Source organism: Saccopteryx bilineata, chromosome 8 (genome assembly GCF_036850765.1).
Source record: "Saccopteryx bilineata isolate mSacBil1 chromosome 8, mSacBil1_pri_phased_curated, whole genome shotgun sequence".
Classification (NCBI taxonomy): Eukaryota; Metazoa; Chordata; class Mammalia; order Chiroptera; family Emballonuridae; genus Saccopteryx; species Saccopteryx bilineata.
Genome location: NC_089497.1, coordinates 87,886,562 through 87,913,061, shown reverse-complemented (window position 1 = coordinate 87,913,061; position 26,500 = coordinate 87,886,562). Strand labels below are relative to the sequence as shown.

The 26,500-nt window shown below is 36.3% G+C and overlaps 1 protein-coding gene across 15 annotated transcripts in view; it reads right to left on the bottom strand.

Annotated features, from left to right (window-relative positions):
* Positions 1-26,500, bottom strand: part of MECOM (MDS1 and EVI1 complex locus) — a 701,730-nt gene that overhangs the window by 8,375 nt on the left and 666,855 nt on the right. For 11 of the 15 annotated variants that reach the window (XM_066241043.1, XM_066241044.1, XM_066241049.1 and 8 more), the window contains 7 exons: positions 23,459-24,815; positions 21,109-21,196; positions 15,884-15,910; positions 9,654-9,820; positions 8,497-8,574; positions 2,890-3,059; positions 1,278-1,422 (listed from right to left, as the gene is read on the bottom strand). In XM_066241043.1, the coding sequence (XP_066097140.1) occupies positions 1,278-1,422; positions 2,890-3,059; positions 8,497-8,574; positions 9,654-9,820; positions 15,884-15,910; positions 21,109-21,196; positions 23,459-24,815 (2,032 nt within the window). The remainder of the gene's footprint in view (positions 1-1,277; positions 1,423-2,889; positions 3,060-8,496; positions 8,575-9,653; positions 9,821-15,883; positions 15,911-21,108; positions 21,197-23,458; positions 24,816-26,500) is intronic. The other 4 variants (XM_066241046.1, XM_066241047.1, XM_066241058.1 and 1 more) reach the window with 3 other exon arrangements.

Sequence of the window (26,500 nt, the reverse complement as noted above, 5' to 3'; positions counted from 1 at the left end):
ATACTTAGAGGCTGGGAAGCTCCATTTAATATCACATCTCTCCTTTTTTCCTTTGATACACTTTTGATACAAGTTGAAAGACAGAAGTGGTCATGTATTTTATGTTATCTTGGGAAATAACGTTTATCTGAAGCTTGCCTTACTGGAAAAATTATCTAAAATTATCAAAAATAAAGAACACTAACAATAATAGAGAACACTGACAATAATACTTGTATGATGAAAAATAATGGTACTTTTATTAAGTAATTCCATATTACTTTAAAATATGTATAAATTAAAGTTAAATATCAGGATAAGATCTAAAAGTTGAAAATTTACAAATGTAGTATCTTAATTTAATAGACCATTGGATAATTATGCTTAGAAAAATCTAGTTTCCAGTATCATATATTTAATTATAACATATAGATAAGAAAAATCCAGTAGCTTTGGTAAAATTATGTTTCATTAACCTTACATAAAGTGTAAAACACTAGATAAGTTTATTATTATCAGCATTAAAAGTTTTTCTTTATTAATTAAGCCATAAGTGCCTAATGTTGATAATGACAAGAGGAATCTAGTTCACCAGGTAACTAAAAGTAAGGATGCTCATATCCACTGAAACAAACATGCCAGAATTATATGGGCATCCATCTGACAGCATATGAGGTAGTGATAAAATCTTATTCAAGTCTTAACTGGCTTATAAAAAGACATGTGTATGACACTCAATGGGCATTTTATATATAAATATGTACAGACATACAGTCATACATAAAGTCTTAGAATAGAGTCATATTATATTATCTAAAATATATACAACATATGCTACATAATAATAAACACTGTTGACCAGTGATTCAAATGAATCCCTGTGATACTGTTCCCTTCTACCTGGCAAGTTTTTATAAAATATTCTAATTTGCTATCAAGTATCAAGAGAGGCAGAACAGATTGGCAGTAAAAGCCTAGGCTCCAGAACCAGAAAGCCCAAGTTGAATCCCACTTCTCACTTAATGTAACTTCTGGCCATTTTTTTTTTATAACTTTTGAGTCTTCATTCCTTTAAAGATAAACTTACATAATAATGGTTGTTACCTCATAAGGTAATTAAGATGATTCGATTAAATGAATTAATACAGGTGAAGTGCTTAAAAGAGCATTTAGTATTTAATCTCTAAATAAATACCAGTCGGTGGTAGGAGTGATAGCAGTGCCACAAAAGTCAACATAGCAAAGTATCTGAAAACACGTTCATTTCAGAAACCCGAGAGTAAAGAAGGCAGCTTTACCTCTCCTCTGTGTTCCTGGGAGACTGGCTGCTGTGGTTGCTATTCCCAATAAAATTTCTAATTTCTGTGAAGTAAGCATCTTCTTTGTCATCGAGAATCGCACCTGTACTTTCCAGTTCGGAATGAGGCGATGACGTGGCGGTACCTGAGGGCAAGAAGCCTCAGTGAGACAGATTGTTCTGTATATGGCGACTTACTTGGGATTGTATTCCTTGTTCATTAGATCAGTGCTGTTTCCTCAAACTGGCTCTTTAGAATAATAATAATAGTAAATTTAGGAGGTCAAAGCTGTCCTAATTTATGATAGCACACATACCAATGGAAGTCCCCTGGGGAATGTTTTGAACCATTGGAATCATGAGGTAGTCTCCCAAAGATGTTGTTTTTCCCACTAGCTTCCTCTAATTCCCTGTGACATGGTAACAATTTATTCATACAATGAGGAGAGAGGGTGAGGCAAATAATAGATCTTAAATGGATTCTGCCTGAAGAAATGACACTCAGTCCTAGTCACAGTTAGTATGTATGTATTGTTCCTGTGCTATAGAATGTTACCAAAAAAGACTGACAGCATGCTGAAAATCCTGCGCTCTGACTTGGTGGGCTAAGCTGTGAGTAGACTTTAGACTGTGTACAGTAGTAAGAGGACAATGTTAGATGACCTTGAGCCTCTTTACCTAAAAACAAATTAGAATCATAATACCTGCATCACCAGATCTTATAAGGTTTCCATAAATTTACACTTTGTATGTGATCAAACATTACACTAACATTCACTTCATGCTGTTTATCTTGCCCACAGAACATCTATAATTTAATAGTTCATCACAATAGTATAATCAAGAGGTTAGAAATTCCCTCAACTTAATAAAATGATAATCTGGATCAACAAGTAAGTATGCAACTTTGATACATTAAATTTTTAACTTATTTCTGAAATAATTTTAACTAGAAAATCTTAATAGCATGCTGTAAGTCTGCACAGTCTTAAAAAGGGTGTCAGTCTTGTATATAGTATTAGATGTTTGTCCTTAAAACCTGATGTTTTTAAACCATGATCATTAGACTTTTGGCTGAGGGAAATGAACAGTGTCCAGCTCTAAGGAGCAGTCCTCCAAGATAATAAGCAATGCGCCTGCACAGTGCAGGAAGGACTCATAGAAAATGCAGTCCTTAAAGAGTTATATGATTATTCTTTCTTTTTTTAGAAAGAGAGAGAGAGAGAGAGAGAGAGAGAGAGAGAGAAGCATGCATTCATTTGTTGCCCACTTAGCTGGGTGTTAATTTCCCACGTGTGCCCTGACCAGGGATTAAACAGGCAGTCTTGGTGTAGTGGGGTGATGCTCTAACCTACTGAGCTAACTGGCCAGAGCCCATTCCTTAAAGATTTATACCTTGTATAGAGATTTTTTCTTTTCTTACCCACCCCCAAGTCCCTGCCTTAATTTTCTAGAAAGAATTGTGGTTGTGCAGATTGGCTCCGCACACACATGCCAGCTGGTAAATACTAGTTAATGGCTTATTCTCTATCAGAAGAATGAGAGAAGATAGATTATCTTTTTATATTAAAAAAAAAAGTCACTATCTCCTTCTAACCTGATTGATTACCTACCAGACATGTTCCCATTCTCATGTTTCTTTAGGTGTCTGTCTAAGTTGGTTTGTTGACCAAAACACCTATCACATAAGTGACACTTAAAGGGCTTCTCCTTATTGTGGATGTTGCGAACATGCCGCTGCAAGTTAGAAGATATGCTAAAGGATCTGTCACAGTATTTGCATCTGAAAAATAAACACAGAGAAAATGTGCAGGCAAATGAAAAGATATTTCTCATGAGCAGTAAACCCTATATCCAAAATTAGCACCCTCTAAAACAACATTTGAGAGAAGGTACAGGCAAGAACAGTCTTAGTCACAGAGTTCAACATTACAATTCCAATAGACTGATTGCTTTAAAGATTTTCAAAACTTTATGACAAACAATCATAAAATATTGGTGATTTGATTGATCCTAAATTTCTCATGGTAATCAGTTCTAATATTTTAAGTGAACCTCATAAAATTAAGAACACGAAGAAAGAGTATTGTTTTATCTTTTTCTGAGGCCAATACAATTAAATCTTTTTCAAACAAGCATGAACTAAATTCACAAGTTCATTTCCTTTGTGTGTGTGTGTGTGTGTGTGTGTGTGTGTGTGTGTGTTTGTGAGACAGAGACAGAGAAAGGGACAGACAGGAGGGGAGAGAGATGAGAAGCATCAATTCTTTGTTGTGGCAACTTAGTTGTTCATTGATTGGTTCTCATATGTGCCTTCACCAGAGGGCTACAGCAGAGTGAGTGACCCCTTGCTTAAGCCAGTGACCTTGGGCTTCAAGCCAGCAACCTTTGGGTTCAAGCCAGTGACCATGAAGTCATGTCTATGATCCCACGCTCAAGCCAGTGACCCTGCACTCAAGCTGGTGAACCTGTGCTCAAGCCAGCGACCTCAGGGTTTTGAACCTGGGTCTTCTGTGTTCCAGTCCAACACTTTATCCACTATGCCAACACCTGGTCAGGCTAAATTCACAATTCTTTAAATAAATGATAAGATAATTTTTTATTAAAAATTTCAGTCTAATTATATTATTTTTTTCTCAATTGTTATAAATTCACTTTCTCAATTATTAATCCTAAAGGAAATTCCTTTCATCTTCTCCAAAGTAACAATTAATTTTCCAAACTTTTAAAACTGGAAAAATGTGAATAGTTTAGTCTGATATCAAAAATTCTTATTTTAATTATCTGTAGTATTTAGGGTCCTCCAAATCCTTTACTCTGTTAACTCTTAAACTGTTACAAAAGAAAGTAAGAGTGCCATTAAATTCTCTTTTGGAATAAAAACAGTCTTCCTTCATTAGCCTCCCATCCCATTCCCCAATTTTCCATTTCTGTTTCTGTTAAAGAGTCTGTAACAGTTTGAAACCAGGTCAGTTGTTTTAGAAAAGTACTTATGATTAGTTGGCTAATATTCCGAAGTTCTCTTTTAGACATAAAATAAAAATAAAACCCCCTCCTTCTCCTGCCCAGCTCTTTCTGTTGGAAAGAAAAGTGGTAATTTATGGGGTATTCTCCAGCATATTAAGATTGCGTTATGTATTTTTTTTTATGTATATATTGCTTGAAAAAAAATCAACTTTCTCCAGATAACTTTTAAGTGAAAAATTTTAACTAAGCATCCAGAAAAGTCTTAACTCATTCTTCCATGGGTGAAGGGCCCTTCTCCTTCCACTCCTGAATGCAGACTCGATGTTCAAGTGCTCTGCATTAGAAGTCACCCCATCCCACTCCAAGTGTTTGGACTTCTGCGGCTGTCTCTAGGTGATGCCAGAAGTCTAGTTAGTTCAGCAGGGAACATAAATCTGTTAAACTAGTTATTTTGGCATAGTATCAACAAACCAACTCAAGGGTTGATTTTCCCCCTTAAAAAACTATTCTGGCATCCTCAGGTGCCTCAACTTTCCTCACTTATAATACTAATTTAAAAATGTGTGAAACCCCATATTGATCATCGTTGTAATATTTTAGCCTCTTCTTTTGAAAAAAATATATACAGGGTGGGATAAAAGTAGGTTTATAGTTGTTTATATGGAAAATAATTAAACAATTAATAAATAATTATACAAGAATAAAGTTTGTTTTGCATACTAACAACAGTAAACCTACTTTTGCCCCACCATGTGGTGGGATTCAGCCAGTTTGCAGTGGTTCAGCAGAACCGATACATAATTTTTGTTGACTTTGGCAAACCAGTTGTTAAAATGGCACTTGTAATCAGGGTTGTCTCTAAGGTGGGTGCCTGGGCAGCTGCCCAGTGTGGAAATTACAAATTTACATTCCTTACTCCTTTCTAACATTCATCTACACAAGACTGTATTCTAAATGCCTATAGTAATGTTTATTCCATCCATGGTGAAAAAAATTGCAAGTGAGGAAGCCAATCAAGAAGCAATATGGGGCTCTGGCCAGTTTGCTCAGTGGTAGAGCATCAGCCTGGTGTGAGGATATCCAGGGTTTGATTTTCAGTCAGGGCACACAGGAGAAGTGCCCATCTGCTTCTCCACCCCTGCCCCTCTCGTTTCTCTCTCTCCATCCCTCCCCCCATAGCCATGGTTCGATTGGAGTGAGTTGGTCCTAGGCAGTAAGAATAGCTCCATGGCCTCTACCTCAGGCATTAAGAAGAGCTCGGTTGTTAAGCAATTAAGCAATGCCTCAGATGGGCAGAGCATCACCCCCTGGTGGGCTTGCCAGGTATATCCTGGTCAGGGCACATGTGGGAGTCTAACTCTCCACCTCCCCTCCTCTCACTGAATAAAAAAAAAAAGCAGCAACAATATGGAAATATCTTAAGTAACAGTTTTATTGTTTTTGGTCAGGTATTATTTAGTATTTTTTCATTAATATTTTAGAACTCTTTCTTATAATCTAGTTTTGTGTACCTCTTTTTTGTTCTTCTTTAAGTATTAAGTGCATGAAATAATAAACTACCTTTTGGTATATCATGTTTTTATACTTAGAACCGTCATTAAGGCAGAGAACCAATTGTTAAATTACTTGAATCCTACCACTGGAGTCATGGCTTCTCTACAATATATATATATATATATATATATATATTTTTTTTTTTTTCTGAAGTTGGAAATGGGGAGGCAGTCAGACAGACTCCTGCATGTGCCCGACCGGGATCCACCCGGCACGCCCACCAGGAGGCGATGCTCTGCCCATCTGGGGCATTGCTCTGTTGTGACCAGAGCCATTCTAGCCCCTGAGGCAGAGGCCATGGAGCCATCCTCAGCATCCAGGCCAACTTTGCTCCAATGGAGCCTTGGCTGCGGGAGGGGAAGAGAGAGACAGAGAGGAAGGGGGGGGGGTGGAGAAGCAGATGGGCGTTTCTCCTGTGTGCTCTGGCCGGGAATCGAACCCAGGACTCCTGCATGCCAGGCCAACGCTCTACCACTGAGCCAACCGGCCAGGGCCTCTACAATAATTTTGTCGACTTCCAGGACTCACTGCAGTGAGAACCATGATATAATGAACACAATTTTGTTGTACTAAGGAAAACAACCTAGGAAATACTGACAGAGAAAATTTACACTCAAAATCTTTCCTACACAAATTGTGAGGAAAGAGTATTTGTCTTTGATAGGCTTCCAACTTTATGCCTGTATGAAAAGGGGCTTTTCCAAATCTAATAAACATCATCCACTCTAATATAAATAAAATTGGCCAATAAGAATAATAATTATCTGTGACTTTGTATCTTTCCTTTGCTAATGTCTTGGCCAAGAGGTAGAGTGCTCTTAAATAAAAAATCATTACATTCTATTCCAATAAATTAGTAGGTGGTTAAAGCCTGTTTCAGAACTAGTTGAACACATAATGAGGAGCAGTACAATGTTAAGGATTTGGATGTGAAGAGGGATCACAGAGGCCTCTGGGATTGTGGTCTGAGGTAAAAATCCCAATGGGAGGGAGCTCCAGGCCTAGGTTTTAATTCCAGATCTATCAATACCAATCTTTATAGAAGGCAATTAGCATCTGTGGATCTGAATTTGTTCACATGTAAAATAGAGGAGCTGGGTAAATAATTCAGATCTCCAGCTATGTCAATATTTTGGTTTGTGTTTTTAAAAATACGCAGATAATAATAGCATTATATATGGGGTTGAATAACACCATCAAATTGAGGTAAACAAACAAAAAAAAGAGTAAAATGAGTATAAGATCATAGTTGCCTGCCACATCCTAGGCCATAACAAAATGTAAGTGCGGAAATCTTTCCTTTAACTTACACAGAATTCCTGGGATCTAAAATTTTCTAAAAAAGGGAAAGCACTTAAAACTTTCCATTTGTATATCTCTCTGAGACCAATTATATAAAGTGTATCCTATCACATACAAAGTATAAAAATCACTGATGATTAGTGATTTATAAAATATGTAGCAAAGCAAAGAATCTCAGAAAACACTTCATCATTTTCTAAGTTTACATCCCTCAAGTTTTCTCCTCAAATTTCCATTATCTTCAAATAAGCATTGGTCTGTCCATTTTCTTATTCTTGTGTGTAAAAGGTCTATGAAACCTAATAAATAATTTATTATTTAATATAATGGAAAAAGTGAGCATTCAGAAAAAAAAATAACTACACATATGTGATATATAAGAATTTCAAGCAGAATAAAATTATAATATTATTTAAGATAAATAACATTCATTCTTTGAAGAAATATTTATGAGTACCTAATACTATGTGCAAAGCACATTGCACATTAAACAATTGTTTTGAAACTGGAAAGGAAAATATTGATTATGTTCATTCTTTAGTAAACAATAATATTAAAATTAGACAAGTGTCCCATGTGTCATGCAACTAATCTTGACATTTAACAGAATAAGCTAAGACCGTGATGGTGAACCTTTCCACCCATTTTTGTAGTGCTGGTCACCATGGTCCCTCCCATCCACTAGTAGGCAGTCCAGCTTTCATGGTGTGCTGAAGTGGAGCAACCAAATGGTGCCGCGATTGGCCCACTATGAAAGCTGGACCGCCCACTAGTGGGTGGGAGGGACCAGGTTGACCAGCATAGCAAAAGTGGGCAGTTTTTATAAAAAGGTTCACCATCATGGAGCTAAGAGATACTTTGGAAATTGTTGGTGGAATTGTCTCTGTTCCTGTAATATATTCTATTTTATATGTTCTACCTGTAGTTCCACATTTTTTTCCAGGTTTAAGGTTCATTCCTTTAAACTCCTAATGAGACCTGTGGACATTAACTTAACTCTACTGAGAAAACAAAGTAATACATCAGTTGTTAACTATTCACAGAGATTTAAGATTTGGAAAAGAAGGCTGCAGAGTTGTGATTATTGTCAATTAAAGTAGTACTAATTATTGAGAAAAAAGAGAATAAAATATTTTTAAATGGCTAACATTTCTTAAACACTTATTCTGTATTAGATATTTCTAAAAATTTTATACTGAGATATAAGAAGCTTTGATAAAAGAAATTAGGACTATCCTAATTTTTATCCTAGCTATTAATTAATTCTTCTTTGATTCAAAATTGAACAATATGTATTCAGATATGCCCTGAAGTAGTTTTCTTTAAAATTGTGGTATTGAGTCCACTTTAATTATTACAATATTTGTCAAGCTATTTAGTAAAACTCATTGTCAAACCTGTAAGGCTGCTCTCCTGTATGGGTTCTCAAGTGCCGTGTTAAGTTCGCAGACCTTGGAAAAATCTTGCCACAGTATCTGTTATGAAAAGATATTTATAAGAGAAAATCAGCACAATTGACTTTATTTCACTCAAGCCACACAGAAGCCAAATGCTTCTGATTTAATTAATCTTACCAAGAACTCACATGCCTTTGCTATTTAAAACTGCAACAAAGCCATTCTACAGATTATAAATAACTCAACAAATGCAGGCTGCGTTATGAGATCTGGTTGAATTTGATCATGCATAAGTAAGCAGTTTATGAAAATAGACTTTAGTTTTGATGACCCCCATACGCCTCTTTTATTAAGTCTGTATCTTTATATTCACAAAACTGAACCAAACAAGGGGATAAAAAAATGACAAGAGTCTGTGATTCTGGGTTGATGTAAACAGATTTCAAATGTTTCAACTTATTTTACATGTTAACCACAGTGACAACTCTTTACATTGTGTGGTATCAGATCAAACAGGATTCTAAGACCTCATCCATCAAGGTATATTCCTATAAAATCTTTTCTGGAAACAGAGTGACATATTTTCCAAAGAGAAGATAAATTGATTTGCCAGAGTCAGATGCCATAAATTTATGACAATTTAGAAATTATAACCACAATTCTTTTTTTTAAAAGAAAACAGAAACAAACAAAAAAAAGCTTTACTATACTACTACTGATGAGTAATGAGAAACTTATTAACTTGCTTTCTTCACTTATCAACCTTACTTGTCCTTCATTAATAGCTTTATTCTTCAATGACATGACAATTAATATATGTATGCTTGAAGACAGTAGTATTATACTTCTGGATGAAAATAATTAACTGTGAAAGAAAATTCATAAATATCAAAGTGAAACAAGTAGATAGTATTTGGACTCTTTCCAACCTCATTTATCACAACCAAATGGCCTGTGTTAAAATTCTCATTTAATAATAATTTTTTGAAACCACTATTTTTATATCTTACTAAATAAAGAGCACTTTGAAGTGCTTGAGAGCTATCGTGGTTGTTATTAATCATCCAATCAAGAATAATTTCCAAAACAAACAGCAGGGCCTTTGAATTCAGAGGGGAGATTTTTGGAAAGCCAGCCATAATTAACTTTGCAGTTACCTGCAGGTATAGCGTTCTTTTCCTTTTCGCAGGAGGTTCTCGGGCAGGGCATTTGGAGGCGCTCTGAAGTTGAACATGGAGGGAACTGACTGAAGAAGTTCACTGGCCTCAGGCTTCAGCGCACTGAAGCTCTCTAGCTTCTCTGCCATGTTTTCAATAGCTGACATCTGAAAGGCAAAATCACAAGGCCATGAAGAACCCATCCGACATCTTTTGTTTGGTAATAATCCCTAGCAAACCAAGAATATCATTAATAAAAAGGAAGCATCGAATCTGCTGAATGAAATTGTCTATAGAAAGAGGTCACAGTGTCTCAGTATTAAACAAACAATTAGAGGATTTATTGATTTTGGAAATAATCAAGTTTATAAAGCTCATAAAACCTTGGTTAGACCATTTTATAATAATCTGATATACAATTGAGCAATGAAATATATGAAAGATAATAAAGCTAAATTAGGTTTTTATTAAGTGAGAGCATTGTTATTATGTATGGATTCCAACAGTAAACTAGGTATGATAGGGAAAGGCCCTATATTCCTGCCTAGTTAATAAAAACCATAGGAAGCATGAAATCCCATGAAAAGAACTCATAGCATGAAAAACATCGAGAATTCCAAAGTTATAGCTTAAGCCAAATGTATATCATGCATATAAAAAAAATTAAACGGGCCTGACCAGGTGGTGGTACAGTAGATAGAGCATCGGACTGGGATGCAGAGGACCCAAGTTCGAGACCCCAAGGTCGCCAGCTTGAGCGTGGGCTCATCTGGGTTGAGCAAAGCTCACCAACTTGGACCCAAGGTCGCTGGCTCGAGCAAGGGATTACTTGGTCTGTGGAAGGCCCACGGTCAAGGCACATATAAGAAAGCAATCAATGAACAACTAAGGTGTCACAACGAAAAACTAATAATTGATGATTCTCATCTCTCTTCGTTCCTGTCTGTCCCTATCTATCCCTCTCTCTGACTCTTGCTGTCTCTGTAAAAAAAAAAATTAATTAATTAATTAAATGGGTAAGAGGTGTTTTGTCTAAGACTGTGTTTATTAATGTCTATATAGACTGAATTTTACATGGAATCATATACAAAAATTTTTAATAAAATATTAATTTGTTATGAACAAAGATTGAATTTTAACATTATATCTTCATACAACATAACTTGGCATGGGTGTTACAAGATAAGGGGAGCAATTATTGTAACCACACTCTGAGAAATATCCTTAAAGAAAAACTACGCTGCCTAATTCTTCCCCTCAAATAACTTATTTTGCTTATAATCCTTTTGCCCACCTGCACAGGTATGTGATGGAGTTACAATGAGAGGGTGGCATTTACTTTTAAAGTTACTTGATCCTTAACCTCCATAGGTAGAGGGGCTATCCCCTTTATTTCAATACTCTCAAAACATGAAGTTTCCTCAATGCTTACATTCTATTTGGAAGCTGCTTACTACTGAATTTTTAAGTAGAAAAAGCCAACTCCTGGCCCCTCTTGTTAAATCAACTCTCCCATTATTTATTTGATTCTCAGGTCACTATGCTACTGGAGAGCTCAGAGAGCTGTTTAAAAAGGTGTTTGCACTCTATATGCGCTCTGTATGTTTCTCAAAGAACTTTGATGGTAGACCAGAAGACTTCATGCAAGGATTAAGAATGGTGACAACTGTACATTCAAGCCACTGTTCAACCCAAGAGGGTGGTTCCTTTGCTGATGAGATGGCAGGACAGAGTTGGAGGCTTAATTTATAAGCTCGGGTTAAAAATAAAAGGTAACACTTTCTACTCAAAAGGAAAATTAACAAAATAATACATTCTGGGGACACACAGCTGGACAGAATACCACTGACCTTTTAGACTAGAGCAAGATCTTCACAGAAGGCCCTGTATGTGATTCTTTTCTTACAAAGGGGATATTTTATGCTTGATTCTTGAAGAGACTATTAATGTCGTACTTAGCTCTCTTTCTTTTCCCTTCATCCTGGAGCTGCCCCTCTCATTTCATGCCGGGACTCCTAATGCTAGCTACAAATTGCAACGTACAGGGTACCACTGCCAATTTGCCAAACGTCTTTCATCAAACATGGTACAAAAAAATCTCAGAGGAAAGTCAAGATACATTTACTTGTCAGACGACAAATGTGAATGCATTGGGAAGCGGTAGGGGCTCTAAGCTCAGGGGTTTGATTCATAATCACTCAGCTGCTAAAACATTCTCCACAGATGCAAGCGGACAGCACATTTGTCACTATGAAGGATTTTGACATGTACTGATCACAGGGCAGAGATATGAAATGATGATGCCGCTCAGAGAGGTTGGCAGAAACTCCATCCCCACAGAATACAGTCATTATCCCCCTCCAGCCAGAGAGCATTAGCATTTTCATATTACTTGGGATTTTATTTATTAAAAATCAATCCAGAAATATTTTATGATACTATTTTATTTGCATTTATTCCTTCTAATTGTTCCTTGTAGAAACATCATTTTGATATTCCACCCTCCCTGGAATAAATTGTCTGAGTGAAAAATGACCTCCAGACTTCAAGCTGATTAACAGTAACAAGCCAGGGTAAGGGTCATGATTGCATATATTTATTGAGCAGAATAGTAAGTGCATGGGTGATGATTATAAATGTTTTATTTATGTACATTTAATATTTGAGTAAAGATTCATTATCTAGTGGTTTTAAATCATTTGAGTGTCCGCCCTGCTGATACACTCAGATTCCTGTGGCCATACATCTTATAGAAACACTTTTCTTTTTATATGGAAAATAGCTTGCTCATGACTATTATTATTCTCGGCTTTCATCTCTAGCTCATATAAACTACAAGTCCTTCAAGTTCTTTAAGAGCAATTGGCTGTTGAGAAATGTGTTTTGCTTTAGTAGCTGCTAATAGCTCCTTTTGAAGAAAGATCACTGTGATTACTTTACCTCAAACTGTTTCGATTTGGGAAAACCATCAAGAAACAAGAAAATATATTATGGGTTTGATGACTAAATAATGACATTCTTAAAGATAATAGGAGTTACCCAAGTGTCTCTCTTATAAGCTACTCCCACCTTGTGCTTCTGGTATCAAAACAAAAGACGACTAAATTAGAGTGGGGAAATGGGAGAGAAGATGGGAAGTGAGCTGAGGGTAGCTGTTAACACTAGACACACACATACACACACACCACTTTCTTTCTAGCAATCTACTACTGAAGTAGCATAAAAGCCATCACTGAATCCTTTCTTTCATCTTCATAAGATTTGCTCTCACAGCACTTGACCTCCACTACAAAGAATACATTTCCCCATCAGAACAGATACAGGTGACTTAAACATTGGCCAATTGGGGTAGTTTAGCAATTTTATGATCAACCTCAGCCCTACTCAAATCAATATCTTGAATTAAGGTGTTGGATTAAGATGAGCTTTATCTAGTGTATGGGTCAAAATTCCAACTTTCTCTGGCTATCTGGCTCTTAAAATGTTCCTCTTGAAATAGCATTCATTTTACAGAAATGGTAAGTTTTGACATTCATTTTAATGTCTGGGTTGGTATTTTAAAAAGACAAATTGGGATAAATGGAACAAAATCTATATTTTTCAATTATGAAAAATTCAATGAAGAGGGCAATGTGTACTACTATGAATAAGAAATTTGCTGAGAATGAGGAAAATAAAGGAGGAAAAGTTAGATCATATATTTTAGAAATGTATTACTCTGTGTTCTATTAATGTCATAGGCTAATCTCTGATCAGTAAATGACAGGTTTTTTTATGGAACAGTAATTTTATTTATATATATAATAGTTGTTGATGGTATCTGCAGCCAGATGTCAGGAAGAGGAAGTTATTTCACCCCCTTCCAGTCCCCAAGAGACTATTAACTTTATACTGACGCAAACTAATATTTGGACATAACTCCCTAGCTCTTACAAAAAAAAATAGCTATATCTCTATTCAAATAAAGTTAGTATTTTAAAAAAACATTTCAGCAGGCAAGCTATCATCAACTGAGTCCTAAGCATTTAGCTTAACATTTATGATCTAACAGCTAATAATTAATAGCATAGAAAAGTTTCTCAATCAATAAAACTTTTAAAGTGACAATCTGATTATATGACATGATATGTCCAATGGCACCATAAATTATGTGACCTAATGTTTCACAAATCAGATTACACATGCCTTTATCATAAAATACTTAACTTCATAAATAACTTACGATGGGAAAGTTTGTATATTTAGTAGTTTTCTATATTTACTCAGTTGATAATCTTGAGAAGTCACAAAATTATGAGGGGAAGTAAATATTCATATTTTATCATTATGTCATTCCATGTATCACACTCAGCAATCATAATTATGAAATCAGAGTTTTCTACCACTAAAAAGTAAAATCATATATTTTTAACATTTCCCACTAATACCCATGCTTTATAATACACAGAAATAACAGCTCTGGAAAACCTATGAATCAATGGAATGGGAGTGTTTCTAAAATACTGCAGTGGCAGTTGCTAATAATACCATTGATAATACCATTGTATTATCAGCAAATGGAGTCTAACTTAAAATCTGAAATTGGCTTTGGAAGTTGATAAAACCATTGGCCTTTATGCTTAAAGCAGCTAACAACAAAGCTACTAGAAGGTAATTCTCTCCCCTAGAAAATGAGGACCTTGAGGTGCAATACCCAGGACATACCTCTGCGGGGAGAGGCAAACGAGGAACACTGGAAATAAAGGCTGGACAAAGAACAATGCCATCTACTCCACAACTTTGTCTAAGAGTCTCTCTTTCTCTGTCTTATACTTTTCAAATACATGAACTTAATCCTTAAAAGTCTCTCAGAGGCCCTGGCCGGTTGGCTCAGTTGTAAAGCATCAGCCTGGCGTGCAGAAGACCCGGGTTCGATTCCCGGCCAGGGCACACAGGAGAAGCGCCCATCTGCTTCTCCACCCCCCCCCCTCTCCTTCCTCTCTATCTCTCTCTTCCCCTCCCGCAGCCCACGCTCCATTGGAGCAAAGATGGCCCAGGCGCTGGGGATGGCTCCTTGGCCTCTGCCTCAGACCCTAGAGTGGCTCTGGTTGCGACAGAGCGACGCACCGGAGGGGCAGAGCGTCACCCCCTGGTGGGTGTGCCGGGTGGATCCCGGTCCGGCGCATGCGGGAGTCTGTCTGACTGTCTCTCCCCATTTCCAGCTTTGGAAAAATACAAAAAAAAAAAAAAAAAAAGGTCTCTCAGAATAAGAAAAAACATAATTCATCATATATTCCATAGGAAAAAAATGGAGAAATTTCTGGTAAAGGAAACCCAACATCAGATAGAGAAAATAGGTAAGTGCTCAAGTGCTCCAACTTAAATAATTTATACATAATTATATGTGATAACTGAAAGAAAATTGAACTATATTTCAAAATTTTACCTACTCTTCAAAATCAGTATATTGTGAGTGAAGAAGAGAATGAAGAAGTAAAAGCACATACTCTTAGAGGAAATTTTGAAATATGTTACTTATATATATTTTTTATATATATTTCAATTGACCCAAAGTTTATTTGGGAGGGAAAACTAAATCAGCATTATTTTTTATCTTGAATAAAAAATTAAGCTGTCCCCTCGTATCCTTAGCTGACAACTGACTGTATCTGAAAACAGTAACTGAATGCTAAGGAAGTGAAATCCAATGCTAAAAGGTCCATTCACTAGCTAAATATGGATTTTCAGATATTCAGCCTTATTTCTCCATATTGCTTGAACCAAGTTCTGCCCTGGGACATATGGATGTAAATTCCAATGTCAGCTTGCGTCTACATATATGTTCAGGTTTTATCTTTTTGAAGCCTTTATTAAAAGCATCTTTAATGCTGATAGAGGCTCCCTTAAGTAATGATTTTTTTCCACTTAGGGACCCATCTCAAAGTTTCTTTTAATAACATGCTCCCAAGTACTCAAAAAGAGTTCTATATCAAGGTGTAATTATGTGGAATTGGTCAGATTTTTAGAATTAACTTCTTTCTGTAAATAATTTATAGGACACTAAAAGCCCAATTATAACTGAGAATATATATATTTTACAACTTCACAAACTGAAAAACGATCTCCTGAAGCCATATCATTTACTGGGAAGGGGCTCAGAATTCCTTGTGTCTGTAGAGCAATTTAGAATATAAGTTGTTTTCCTTTTAATGCTATATTATTTTAGTCAAGAATATAAGTAGAAAACTTACCCAAGTTCTCTGATCAGGCAGTTGGAACTGGGAGCAAAATTGAAACAAAAACAAAAATTACTTCTGTATCAGTATCTTCACTAAAATCTATCCTTTGAGAAATGAACATTTTTATGCTAACAGTAATTTTTGCTTATCATATAACTAAACCTCCAGTAAAAGCTGTGAAAATGAAAAATTAAATATTTTTATAACACTGCTGAGTTTCCTCTATTTATGTAAATTAAATTTTAGACTCAAGTTTATAAACCAGATGCTCTTTTTCCAAGAAAGCTAAACACTAACTACTACCATCTCTTAAATAGCAGAGTCAATATGTTTTTTCATTCATTGCAAAACAAGATTTCTAAATTTTACTTAAATAGCTGAAAATAAGCAATTACTGTATGTAGTCTCTTACATTTTTATAATGTTAATAACAAAGAAAATAAGATATTCACTCAAATGTAAATCACTAAATAACAAAGGTAATGTACTTGGAAGCACACTGCTTGACTTTAGTAGCCTGGGACTCAGACCATCAATAGTCAGGACACCTTAATTTAAAGAACTACAGAAGTCTAGTTTTTATGACAATTTATGATAAGAATCACCAGAGGAAATTTGAGTGACTCAGAAAATTTTCTAGGAAACACAAACGTTATTTTGCTTGGTTAAATGGGATATATCTTGCTATTATAAGTTTTTTTGTCTTTAATAAGGAAGACATAGTTTTTCAGAAAAAAAGAAATATAACAATAAGAAACACTTGTTGAAAGCAAAATAGAAGATAAAAGGTAGAAGCTTTAAGTGATTTCATGTCAATATATAAATAATAACATAGAAAAGACTAATTTACTAATTTTTCCCAGTTTCTTAGGATACAGAAACAGGCTAGTCAGACACTTTATAAAAATAAAAATGAATGAATAAAAAAACAAATAGAAGTAAAACAGAATCTCTGCTGCGGATGTACACAAAGCCAAACATCTAAAAAGAAAATGCATATTTTATTACTAGTATTAAAATAATAGGAAAATCAAACCAAGGAACAATAGCTGGTTTTACAGCAGTGTTATTGTCAAATGGCAATTCAAATGAGCTACTGAGGTGACCAAAGAACCTAACACAGAAATTAATAAAAAGGACATTCCAAAAATCACACAGCAGCATCACTCCCTTCATCTAATCTACTTGTGACTGTTATCTCCTTCATATATAAAATATATAACCTAAACTAAGGTATATATATAAATATAACCTAAATTAAGAGTCCACAAATAATGTTCACCACTTAGGGAAAACCTCTACAGTGCTATTTCTCTATTATATTAAACTAATTTATTTATAAGAGAAAATAGAAGGCTAAATAGTCCTCTAGTGGCCCAACAGAGCAAATATACCGTACTTCTTTAAGCATTGAACTAGAGAAAAAGTTAGATCCTGAGAATGATAAAAGACAGCATTTGTCTTTAATTTTAATGTATGTGCTCCTCCTATATCTTCTAGGTATGTTTTACAAGAATTTTAAAAATACATATTATTATTCAAAATGTAGTATCATGGCCTAATAATCTTTTGATAAAATTCAATAATTATTTACTGACACTCACTTGTCATTAATTAGGAACTGTGCAAAGGGACATGTTAAGTAGAATACAAAAACACACAAAAATTGTAAAATTCGGTTTGCCAAAAAGAAAATACCACTACCAAGCATTTATGTATCTATTTATATGTTTCCCCTAAGACACTGAGAATATGTGGTCTCCTCTTTATAATGATGATAACCCTGAGAAATAGATAGGGTAGGTATTATCCTCATTCTAAAGATTAAGATACATATGTCCCAGAGGGCCCGTGTGATTGGCTCCAATAAACTTTAAATGGAAAAAGAAGTAATAAATGGTCTTATCCAAGCACTTGCTTTGCCAAAAACTCGAGCCCCAAAAGCAGAGGCAAGTCCCTCAATTTTGGATTCTTGCCCTATGCCACCCTTATTGTCCGCTGCCCTGTGAGAGAGCGCGGAGAACACAGTAAGCATCTTTACAAGTACTTCTAGATATCTGCATGGGATAGCCCCACCAAAGAACTGGCTCAGGGGATGTCAGGAAGGTATTTTACTGACATTCCTTTATATTCAAATGGAATACTTCTGCATTCACTCATAATAAGAGCTTCTCCTTGTTTAGGTCCTTCCACATGCCCAGCACAATGCTAACCGTGCTAGTGCATGAACACTGACCTTACCTACCCTGGTGCAGCCGGAAGGAGAGTCCCCATCCCACTGACAGAGCAGGCTCAGAGGGATGAACGACAGTGCTCAAACCCTAAGCACACGTGCTAATAACTAGTGAAGCCACTGGTAAAGTAATATCTGGCCCTGAACTCTGGACAGTTTTTGTTTGTTTGTGAGTGGTTCTTGAGGCTAGATGGAATTTGATAGAGTACTAGAAAGAACAAAAATTTTCTACCGAAACTTCAGAACATTTAAGGCAGATTTACTGAAGGCTTGATAAAATTAGGGTGACCCAAGTTTCTCTCAGGCAATAGTTTCTAAGTTACCTGTATCCCAGTGATGTACAGCTCTTACACATGAAAACAGCCATGAGGGTTAGAAATTAATGAAATATTTCTGTAGTCATTAGCAAACAGTCTCTGTTCCAAATACTCTGAATATCCCCCCCCCCGTTGCTCTGGCGTCCTCCCCAAAGAGCTGTCAAATAGAGCTCCTATCTAGCAATTAAAGTATTAACAGTAGGTGCAAAAAGGGCTCCAGAACCCTGCTCCAGAATGCAGGAGTCCAATCAGATTGGTCAGTCTTCATGACGTACCAGGTGTTAAATATTTTGAGTCTTACTCTTGGGTCCTATTCTAATACCAGCACACAGCAATATGCAACCCTTTACACCATGGCATGACATTCGGTGTGGAACGGGCGCACATGGCACTGTGCTCCTCCAGCATGTTGGCAAAGGCCTGAGGGAGTGATGGCTGTGCTCTAAGCACTATTAGACATGCACCTCGTCTTTGGTCATCTTTCATTTGGGAATATTAAAGGATAGCATATTTTCTTATATTCTTTGATTTAAAAAAATACATATACTATATTTGTAACAGCTCCCTGCATATATAAAGTTATCGGTAGACAAAGTCTCTCACCTTATAACCAGGAAGTTTACCTTGGCTAGCTAGAAATCTTCAAATTTCAGAGAATAGGGTCCCTATATACCACACCTTCATCTAACAGATAAGGAAACTAAAAGCCAGATAGACCAGGTCACATTTTTTTCTTAATTACACCATGTATCCATAGCACTTTATCTTGAAGTGATTACTTACTAGATTTTAAAGATAATCAGAATAGGAAAACAATTTGATTATTATAATTAAATGAATATAAATAGAAAATCCTTATAAGTATTTAGTCATAATTAGAAGTTACTAAAAGAAATATACTTTTTGTGCAATATGTGACATTAAGTCAATATTATGCCCAGGTATATTAGTCCATGAGGCCTGCAAATTCAATTTAGATCAGCCTAAATATAGTATATAAGTCCCTTATAAACCTTTACTCTTTTATTTCTTTTTTTTTTTTTTTTTTTTTGTATTTTTCTGAAGCTGGAAACGGGGAGAGACAGTCAGACAGACTCCCGCATGCGCCCCGACCAGGATCCACCCGGCACGCCCACCAGGGGCGAAGCTCTGCCCACCAGGGGGCGATGCTCTGCCCCTCCGGGGCATCGCTCTGCCAAGACCAGAGCCACTTTAACGCCTGGGGCAGAGGCTAAGGAGCCATCCCCAGCGCCCAGGCCATCTTTGCTCCAATGGAGCCTTGGCTGCGGGAGGGGAAGAGAGAGACAGAGAGGAAGGAGGAGGTGGGGGTGGAGAAGCAAATGGGCCCCTCTCCTATGTGCCCTGGTCGGGAATCGAACCCGGGTCCCCCGCACGCCAGGCCGACGCTCCACCGCTGAGACAACCGGCCAGGGCCAACCTTTACTCTTTTAGAACTTGCTTCTTTTCTGTAGAGTAAATGATACTGTTCATTCGCCTTCCTATATAAAATGAATTCTACGTGAAATATTTCAACCCCTTTTAATACTAAACTACATATATTTTCTCCGTTTGAAACACAAGGAATTTTGAGCATGACAGATTTCTCCAGCTAGCCCAGAAGACGGTATTTCAGCTCTCATACTCTGTTGTTCAAGACTTTGGGAAGGGACTGAAAAGTGCAGGAGAGGTAACAGAGAGGGCGGGGAGTGGTGTCAGAAAAGAGAAAATATAATTAGATTACCTCCTAACTTTCTGTAAGATAGCTTGCATAAAATGTCACCTGATTTTATTAGAGGAGAATAATTTCTGGCTTGAATATACTGAAACAGAACAAATAAGTTTAAATTTTTATTAAATGTCTGCTTACTATCAAGAAAGACCAGAGCTGGTATCTTCTAAAAATAAATTTAAAAGAATAAATATCATTATGTTAAGAAGTCAGATTCCAGATTTTATATATTTGTTCTTTCAATACAATTCTCCACATTTTGATTGATATGTAAACTAATATTTAAAAAATGACCAAATATGTCAGGACAGAGAGATAATCGATTATATAATACCGCTTTGCATTTTTCTTGCAATGAGAAACCATATATATATATATATGTGTGTGTGTGTGTGTGTGTTTTTGTTTGTTTGTTTGTTTGTTTTGATAAATGGACACAACTCCATTCAACAAATAGCTCTGTGTATTGTGGAGAATTCCTGTGCAATTACAGAACTTTTCTGGAATGCCCAGTGGACTCTGGATAAATTCCTTCACCCTCTATGGTAACAGCCTGTCAGGTAGACTCATTTCCTGTTTTTATCTAAGCACTAAAAGAACTTCCATGAGTTTGGGACGAGTCACGGTGTGATCCATTTCTTACTAAGAGTAATCAGTAACTTTTAAACACAAAAGACAACATCCATATGTATTCTCTTAACTGAATTTTGTTCAGCCCAAAATATACTTTGGTTCAATAAGTAGTTCATGGCAGACTATAACTGAACACCAACACCATGTTAACTACTTTTCCTTTAAGGAGTAAGGATTTTAATTCTACTAGAATTTCCTGTGTTCTTCCACACCAGCGTCATAGGAAATCTTAATGTTCTCAAGATTTTCTTCATTTCATTGCACCTGCTTTTCAGGATCAACAAGTTAGTTTACAAGCTTGAAGTCTCAAATTCAAAATACTTACTTGTGGGTGAAATAAGAATCCTGGAGAAGGTCTCAAGTATTTCTCTTTTAAAGCTTCAAGTGGGTCAGTTAATTTTCTTTTTTCTACTCTGAAAGGTTAAAATTGGATTTTGGATATGAATCAGTCTCATATATCAATTACTTTATAATCATTGACATTTAAAACAGCTAATAATAAAGCAAATGGTAGGTTTTTGGGAAGCACACTAATAAAAATATAAAGACGTCTGTTCAGTTCTTAAAGAAAACTAATGGCACTAAAGAAAGAAGGTCCTATTTACAATGGAAAAATCCTACTGAATAACTAGTAATTATAATGAGAAAATATAAAAAATGAAAATTAAAGTCATTTTCTACCAAGAAGGTGCTCCCCCAAGTATTCATTATATTTCTTCTATATTTGCCAATAACAGCAGCGAGTTTCTAAGCACACTGTATACCCTGCTAACCACTTGTTGAGGTATGAGCATTTTCTTTAGGATGCCACTGCTCATAATTAGGGAAGGTAGGTGGTGGGGAGAAGATGAGAAACTTTTTGAAGATAAAGACATATAAAACTTATCTATATATCCCTCCACTTTAGAAATATTTGTCATTATACTCTCTATTAAGCATATAGGAAATGACACCATGGATTGGATTAATTTCTTTTACTAACTGCAAATAATTTTATTTGAAAGACTTGAGTAGGTACACTTTGAAAATAGAATCAAAATAAAAACAGCTACCACTTCTTGAAATTTTATATATGCTATGTTCTACATACACTATTTCATTTATTAAAATAGGTGCTCTTATATCCATTTTATGAATAAAAGAAATGTTTAAGACATGGGAAAGATGAGATTTCAACCCAGGTCTTACACTAAAACTGGAGTTTAGACCTCTCACGAGATAAATGACAGGCCTAAGGCCTTAACTGAGACAAAAAGCATAGAGAAGAATGGGATTAGAGTAAGCAAGAAGAAGGTTAGGAGGTAATGGAGAAGAGAGCAATGGGTATGTGAAGGAATTGGAGGTTTATTTCCATTGGAAGGGACTAAGAAAGAAAGTGTAAAAAATTATCTTTACAAAGTAATAACATGTACCCCTGAGTTGGAAATACAACTCTATGGGCAACATGTAACATACGATCCACATACAAAATATGATAGATCTGTTTTCCTTTCTTTCTCCTCCAGTAGTGGGACTACCACAGGAATTAAGATATATTATAATAACTGGGAAAAAAGTACCAAATATCTCAAAGTACTGATGGCTTTGAGATATTTTTGATTGTTCCTTTTTATTTCCCCTGTCATGTTCAATAAGAAGCAACCCTTAACATACTGTCAGTGTTTCTTGGTTATTAGATAATACAGGTAATAAAGAGTTTTAAATAAAAAAGAGCTTGCAGCTCTAGTATCTATTTAGCCACAGGAACCTTATAAGTATTTTTAAGTGAAAGAATAGATTGGCTCTCTCATAAAAGAGAATCAGGCAAAAATATGCAAATACCTCTGGCTTAAATAAGTCCAATAAAAAAATATGTACATCTTCCATTAACTCTGGATGATGTTCAAGATTTGAATGAGAAAGTAAATGTGAAAATGCTTGGAAATATTTGAAATACATAATAAGCATAATTATTGCTATTCATACCTTTTACAGAAAACTAGCATTTAAAAACTAAATTATTCTGAATGGTCAAGCGAGTGTTACAATATGCTGCATATCAAGCTTTTTATTAAGCATATATGTATCCCCCAAAGAATTTTTGGATGCATTAAAGGAAACTGAATAATGAAGGCATTAAACAGAGATGTGTATTTTTTTAAGCCGACCACTCACATTATAGACAAAACATCTTTGTGATTAATACTTCATTTTCTCGGGGCTCCTAACAGATTTATTTAGAAACAGCATATGAGCAGTACTTCCTAAGGGTTACTGGTAGGTTAACAAAGAGAACCCTTCTGCTGCTCTGTGTCCCGTCTCATTCCGAACAGCGGACCCATGCACGTACCCACACAGATCTGCACTAACCCTTCAGGAGCCTCATTCTGCTGCCACTTGACAACTTGCTTTAAATATGGCTTTCCCATATTTTCCACTTTAAAAAATGTGTTTAAAAATAAATTTATTGTCAAGGGAAGGAACTCTGTGAGCCTATTCCAAAACCCCAAATTCAGAGTCATCCAAAAATAAGTCCAAACTTCGACTTTCTGAACAAAAGTGAATTCGCTAGATCAAACAACTTTACTCTCTGTTTTAGAACAATTAAAATGGTTTGTTCAAAGCTGTAACAATACAGTATAAATGCTAGCTTTCTTACAGATGTCCAGGTTTACCTGTCTCCCATCCACTCTTACCTGTAGATAGGGTCCATAAAGAAAGGAGTGGGTCTAGCATGCTGCAAGGAGCCATCTGATGCAGGTCTTGGTTCAATGTTGCTTCCTTTCTTTTCCCCAAACACATGGTTTTTTCGAGGCTCAGTAAGCTTTGTCCCACTGGCTCTACTCCTACTGCCCATACTTAGATCCAGGGGCTGGTCTTGACTTGTGGCTGGTGTGGCTGAAGGCTTGGAGGGTACTGGAGTCAAGGGCTTCTCATCCTTTCGCTTAGTGGTGAGGTCAAAGGGAGACTCAGAGCTTCCCTTCTGCAGTTTCTTTACTTCACTTGGTGATTGGGGTTCCATTTTCAAAGGTAACGATCTCAAGTCTCTATCAGGAAATGGGTACATTGACTGAGAGAATGCTGGAAAAAACGGGAGGGGAAACATGGAAGGGTAAGGTAAAGCTCCAACTTTTTTGTCTTGCAGCCCCACCAGTCCTGTTGAACCAAAGTATTTTTCAGCAATAGAAGCAATAGCTTTTATAGAATCATTCACAGCTCCTGACACCGCAGTTTGCTCCTCTAAAGATGGTGAGAAAATGGAATGATTGCTGTATTCTTTCTTATTATGTATTGAAGCCAGATTCTGAAGAGGGCTTACTTTGTCTTTGAACATTTTACCATTTTCTTTAAATTTTTCTTTATCACTTTCAATGTCACTTTCCAGATCAGAGCCCGAGGTTGTTTCCAGGTCACTGCCACTTGGCGTACTGACATCATCAAGGTCACTACTCTCTGACTGGTCACTGATTTTCTCAAGGGGCCTCTCTTCAGAGGACCTCTCGGGCTGGAGCTCCACTGGCTTATTGTCCCCTACAGGTGAGTGTTTAGATAGTGCCTTCAAAATATCCTGTGTAGCTGGCAGTATCTGAGGATGTGTCATGAGGGGACTTTGACTTTTGTTTGTCTGTTCAGTACTTGATAGTCCTTTAACAGGAGAACTAGCAGGTATCAAAGGAGGCCTGTGGTACAAGCCGGAAGGAAACAGACCAGGGAAGCTAAAAGAAAATCCAGGAGCTGTTGGAAAGGTAAGACCAGCAGGATGCCTATTGGCACCAAAATAGTCAGCAAGGCCCGGGTTGGCATGACTCATATTAACCATGGACGTTTTATCCATAGCTGGGGTTCCAGGAAGTGAAATGCCTTGGCCAAAAAATCCACCTGCCGCAAAATGGTTCTTGCCCTCACAAAACCTCCTGTGTTTATTTAAGGAAGACGTAGTGCTGAACATTTGTCCACAGTCTTTGCACTTGATTTGGGTTCTGCAATCAGCATGCATGCGCTTATGACGACAAAGGTTTGAAAACTGAGTATAGGATTTATGGCAGACCTCACCTGTGTGCAAACAACAAAAAAGAATCTCAGGCTTTATGGCAATTGCTTCTGAATTTAGCAAGTATCACAATTGGTTTACCCAAAATTTCAACTAAGAAGCCAGGAAAAGATGTTGGAGGCACCAATCTGGGTGCTCCAGACACAGAAAACCCACTTTCACTAGAGTCCAAAGCAAGGCGTCCAACCTGACAAATGTGTGGAAGTGGCACGAATATTTCATAGATATAAAAATAGTTTCTCATCCCCATTGCTTAATATTTGTGTTCATTTTTGTCTTTAAATACTTAAAAAAAAATCAAACTCCAGCATACATCGATTTCCCACCCACTCAACAGCTACACTAACAGAATCTTTAAAATAAAAGTCTTTAGATGTATTAAACATGAAACATAACAAGAACCCCTTTCAAAATTCAGACCATTTAAAGAATCCTACATTGTAGGCACCAGAACAAAATAAAAAAGACTTCGCTCAACCAGAAACTTCACCTTTATTCCCTCTCCCCTTGGGGAAAAAGCTTGTGACTGCTCTACCATTATTTAATTTGAATTATATCATATGCTCTCATCATTCACACATCAAAGCCATACAACAATGCACATTGTGTAGTTTGAGACATTTTTAACAATCATTTTCATGATTTGAGAAAGACTGACATAATTTACAATGGCTCTATTTTAAGCCTGCAAAGGAAACTCAATTGAATGTAGCCCATCCTGCATTGCTGGTTCCCATGAACTATGATCACGTCCTCTGACTTCCCCTCACACCAGTGGTTGTGCTAACCTTCCTGCATTTATAAAACCCGCATCCTTGGGAACATGTCCACTTGCTGTCATATCTTCACCGGTTATCTCAGGGCTTGACTCCTATGTGTTACGGCCAACTACGGTAAAGTGGGGGAGAGCATGGTGAAAGCACTAATCCAGAAAGAACACAGCGGTGGGTGTGGCTGGGAAATAACCCTCTTTACTGAGAATTTGCCAAAAAATAGAACATCTTCTTCCTCACATATATGTAAGCAGATCTAAGTATATTTTAAGACCAAACTCTGTAACCCTTACAAATTTTTTTGCTAGGTAAGAATTCCACTTACTTCACAGTCCAGCAGAATTATAGAATCTGTTTCCTAAGCATCACATTTTTTTAAAGTTTTACTTTAGTAATGATGAGCCTACTTTATGTATGAGCTTATTTTAATGCTTCTGTGCACATTTGATAGATATAGAAACATAATATGCCTCTTAGGCAAGTGTTGAAACAAATTTATATAAGACATTAAATTTAAAACAAAACATCATTAATTGCTTTTATGTGATGACTGTCTTTAAGCAGAGTGGCTGAGCTCATAAGTCAAAGCAATAATAATAATAATAATAATAAAATAAATTCATTCAAAGGACCTTCATTCATGCAAACTCACCCAGAACTTGAATTATCCCAAACACAACCAAATAAGAAGCAACCAAATGATTCCACATCTATTTCTTTTACTACTAACAGTTAAAATGCATTACTACATATATCAGTGTCCTTAGTAGCACTAAAAGAATTTTCAGCTGTGGGATGATTCATAACATTGTAGAGAGGCTGTAACAAGCATTGTAACTGGAAGGGAAGATGTGAGTAATTTCTTTTCAAATCATTCTCTTGGAATATATTGACAGTCTCCTTTAAAAGTATAA